The following is a 4,665-nucleotide window of genomic DNA, read 5'->3' on the forward strand; positions in this document are numbered from 1 at the left end:
TATTTACTTCTCTGAGGGTGGTGAACTTGGCATCGTTAGCGTCAGGAGCCTAATTAAAAAGTTTGGATCTTCGAGTGGTGTTGTGCTGGAGGTACGGCGAATAGTTGCCAGTCCAAATTGGGCAAATGCTTGGCTGGATCTGCGATTTCGTGGTTTGGGATGGTTTATCATCCTCAACATATTCTGGCGAAAAAGTCAAAAGTAGCATTTTGTTGAAATCTGCTTTGTCATTATTATCCACTCGGCTAGAATAGAATCACCCATGGTCTTTTAATGACTTTTTGCTTTAAAACAAAAAACAGTTCCTTGAACTGAGGAGAGAGAAACATTCTGTTCGTTCAGTTGTGTATTAAGTATTTATAAACAACTAGTTAATTCCGTTTCATGTTATAGTTCGTTGTTGTTTATTCAAGGTTGAAATAGACTTTTATTCAATGGTTCTGATTCAATGCTTTAATACCACATATACTGATTACGGCTATGATGGTTGCTGTTCCATATTCTGGCCAATGCGATTTTTGAATTAAAATACGATACTATTTCACAATTATTCTATTCAACTATAGTTAACGGTCCCTTCTTAGAAGACTCCCAGTCAAAGCCTTTATTTCCGGATCGTACCATTTTGTACAGCTGTTATAAATACCAGCAAGATGTGTCCTCTACTCTTTTACTGATACACTATGTCCCTGCAAGTTGCTTTCCAGTTTCGTTCTCTCTAAAACTCCCACGGAAACAAACCTTTTTATTTTCATCCGCAGGAGATGCCAGTATATTTAAAATTCGAATCTTTATTTAAGATGTGATAAATACCTTTTTAATACCTGAATTAAGTTATCATTTACAAATTAAACATGCAATAGGGTCTCATTTGCACGATAAATTAGACTAGTACCTAGCCAATGGAGCGGCTTAACAAAACCGATTTTTAAGTCATTATTCGTGATGACAAAGTGTTTCTGTCGCGATACATCGTAGTCAAGACAAATAACAATTGCGAGAAGCGTGGGGGAGAACGCGTTTCTTTTTCATCTCCTCAGTTTAGTATACAAAGTAAAATATCAAAGAAGGACGTATTTGTGCCCTGGGGGATTAGTTAAGTCATATAATTTCTACCAAATATCCTATTCAAAGGAAATTTGAAAGCTTATTACAAAGTGTGACAACTTGTTATTACAAAGTGTGACAGCTTAATTTATTACAAAGTGCGACAACTTGTTATTACAAAGTGTGACAGCTATTTTATTACAAAGTGTGACAAGTGTTATTACGAAGTGCGACAGGTATTACAAAGTGCGACAGTTTTATTACAAAGTGCGACAGGTATTACAAAGTGCGATGATTATTACAAAGTGCGACAGAACACCGTGTCTGCAAATTTTTGAGGTCAAAACATTTTTTTCTCCGGGAGCAATCTTTGTCCGATCAATCCACATCTATTTTAATCCTATTTCGAGTTTGCTCTACAATTGTGAGAAGTGTCGACTTTCTTTCTGTGCTTTCGGGGTAAGCTGACAAGTGAAGAAGTCCTGTATCGGATAGTTCCGGCCAAATAGTAAAAATTCCGGCTAGAATGTTTACCTTCAACACTCATTTTAGAAAAATTATAATCTTCAGAAACTAAACTCTTTCTGTCGCTAATTTTAACTTGCGTCGAATTTGGGGCTCCGTACGCTATTCTAGTTGGGTCGCACTCGTTTTTTCGGATCTCTTCCTCGCGTACAGCACTCATACAGGACTTTCTAAGGTCAGTGGCGCGGTGGGCAGTACGGTTCATATAAAAAGTAAAAGTAATGGTCTATTTTTGCTTAAAATTATGACATAGCTGCACTGAAGCTTTAAAAAGGGTACTGTATTTTTTACGGGTTTATTCTGTGCAGCATAATTTGGGTTTAATGCCGAAGCCATCCAGTTATCATTCAGAGTTGAACGGAAAAACGAATATCTGAAGATAAAGTGCAAAACTGTTCAAACTGGAAGGTTTTGTTTTTCCAAAGAAAACGTAAGGGTTTTATTACAATCTCAATGTGTTGATTACATTAAAAGACAATTATTACGATAAAAAGATTATCAACTCGTATCTTTGGTACTAAGCCAAAGATACCGGCTTACACTGATCGGAAGTTCATATGGTTACATAAAAACAAAACTGATCTTCAACAACATTGGTTTGCTCTACTGAGACGATAAATCTACAAAAGGCAAAGGCTTTCCAAACGCTAAAACATGCACTTTTTATAACTATAAACTGTGTATAAGGATGTCAGTCGTTTCGCCTGCAAGTCGATTCGCCTACATCAAAGTCGCTTCGCCAACACGATCTGAGTCGATTCGCCTACATTAACTGAGTCGTTTCGCCTACACTTAAGTCGAAAATATATGCGAAGATAGATGAAAATCACTGCCCACGGGAAGCAGAGGAGTTGTATTTGACCGTATTTCTAGTTAAATTCACCGTAAAATTGTAGCGCGAATCAGACAGACGCGTAACACGATGCATGTAAAGTGTAATCCCGATTTTTCGAACCGCAAGGGGAAAGGAAAATTGGTTCGAAAAATCATAGATTTCGAGAAACGGGAGTAAAATTACAATGCTCAACTGAGGAGGGGAAACGACTTTTGGTTCGAGTTATCGAAGGGTTCGAGAAATCGGGATTCCACACAGTTTGATCACGTACAGTTACTTGAATCGACAACATACCGATCGTCTGCTCCCTGTCCAGAAGAATTTTTTCTTACACACACATATATCATTTCAAGTTAAAGGTGAATTTTAATTCTCTGTTCTTTTGGTACATGACGAGTTCCCGTTGGTGATCTTCAAGTTTAGTAGCTCGTTTGTTGAGACAGAACGTTCAGCATAGCCGCACCGTCGCTGTGGAATACTCTCCCAAAAAACATTACTATAATTATTGTACGGCCTGTTTGTCAATTTTCAGAATTTTTAGGTAAGTATTTAGTATTTAGTAATAAGCATTTAGTGTAGGCGAATCGACTTCTATACGAAACGACTTGTAGCCGAAACGACCGGCTACCGAGTATAAAGACAAAATGATCAGGTTAACTGTCATAAAGGTGTTTCATATTTTGAGCATAAAACTCGTTTTAAACACTCATTTTCCCGTTGGACCATCATAAGCTGTGTAAGTATCCTCAGGTTTTCCCTCTCAAGGAAAGCTGCTTTGATCTGTATTTCCTGTTCTCGGGCTTTTCTCGCATCTCTCGACTTTTTCGCCGAAGCGTTATTCTTTTTCCTTCGCTCCCAGTGGCTCTCTCTGTCTGTTGGTTCATTATTTGCATCTTCATCTGCCGAAGAATCTTCTTTTCTCTTCTTTACTTTAGGTTCGCCTCTTAGCTCCTCTTGTGCCTGTTGATGGTTAGGGAGTGTTACTTGGAAATTGTTTTCTTTGTTGTCCATGTTGGATAAAGCTTGAGCTGCGCTCTCGAAGGCTGCAATTTCTTCAGTGTAGTACTTTCTCTCGGAGGAGGAACTGCAATCCGTGCTATTTTTAGTGTATAATGAGAAGGGCACTAAGAGTTTCAAGTCTTCTCGCTTAACAAAATTTCCGCCTTCATACATGTATGCAATCGGCCAAGACTTTCTCTCGCACGTTCGGTGCTGACTGCCATCTTGGAGCGACGTCTTGTCTACTGATAGAAACTCATCGCATATCTGACGGACTCTCTTACGCTTGTTTTCTTGACTGTCTTGAAATAAAGCTGTTCTGGCTTCAGCTTTGGTGGATTGAAACATTTCTCGAAAAATGTCAAAATATCTGGAAGATGTGTTAACTTAGTGCAGGATTTGTGAATGTTGGACTGCTGTTCTTGCTTTCTCTCGGCTTCCCTTCTTCATGTTAGTTTGCTGCTTTAGTCGCAAGTCTAATGTGAAGATTGCAGTGTTCTTGGTTTCTTTTTATCCTCTTTGCATCAGTTAACAACGGAAGCCGGGCAGGTGTAAAATTACACGTGAGTTTCTTTTTTGTTATATAACATGAAGGGATAATGCATGTTGAATGAATAAATAAATGAATGAAATACTTTATTTCAGTGTCAATGGTAAGCTTATTTAGCCTAAAAAAAAAACTAATAGGGGACACTATTGATCCTATGAATTGGGGACACTGTTGATCCTGCTAATGTTGTAAGATCACGTACTATTCCAACTTGAACCATAAAACGTATGTTATTAAAGATAACGTGACTTTGCTTTTTGCACATTGTTTATACAATGTTATCAAACAAGCATTTTACAAATAGCTCTCACGCGTCGTAAAAACGTGAGATCGACTTTCTGGAAAAATAAAGGAAAGCATATTTCGTTTAATCTAATTTTCAGCCGCACAACTGATTTCAAACGATGAAAATAACATTTAAAAAACCCTCACAAAAGATATTTAAAGTTGCCTCTTACAGTGAATAAACACATCCCGGGGTGGTGCATTATGGAAAGTAAACTTGATTTGTTTAGTTATATTTAGAAACATTGTTGAAAGCCTTTCACGCAGTTTAACGTGTAAGGGGGCACGACAAACGCATACAAGCAAACAGTTCAAAATAACTTATCTGACGTGCGTTGTTTTCTGATCATTCTGCATGTGTTATGCAACAAGTGTCCATGACTGACATACGTTGCAACACGTGAGTTCAGCATTCAAAAGCAGG

General features: G+C 37.9%; 1 protein-coding gene across 1 annotated transcript; it reads right to left on the reverse strand.

The window, feature by feature from the left end:
* Positions 1-1,431: 1,431 nt before the first annotated feature.
* LOC145485352 (uncharacterized) lies at positions 1,432-3,934 on the reverse strand. Its single transcript, XM_081464031.1, has one exon. It carries the CDS (start codon positions 3,752-3,754, stop codon positions 3,068-3,070), a length of 687 nt encoding a protein of 228 aa, XP_081320157.1. The 5' UTR covers positions 3,755-3,934; the 3' UTR covers positions 1,432-3,067.
* Positions 3,935-4,665: the final 731 nt, after the last annotated feature.

Source organism: Orbicella franksi, chromosome 4 (genome assembly GCF_964199315.1).
Source record: "Orbicella franksi chromosome 4, jaOrbFran1.1, whole genome shotgun sequence".
Classification (NCBI taxonomy): domain Eukaryota; kingdom Metazoa; phylum Cnidaria; class Anthozoa; order Scleractinia; family Merulinidae; genus Orbicella; species Orbicella franksi.

Coding starts and splice junctions, on each gene's coding strand:
- LOC145485352 (XM_081464031.1), bottom strand. CDS start 3,754: ATGTTTCAATCCACCAAAGCTGAAGCCAGAACAGCTTTATTTCAAGAC.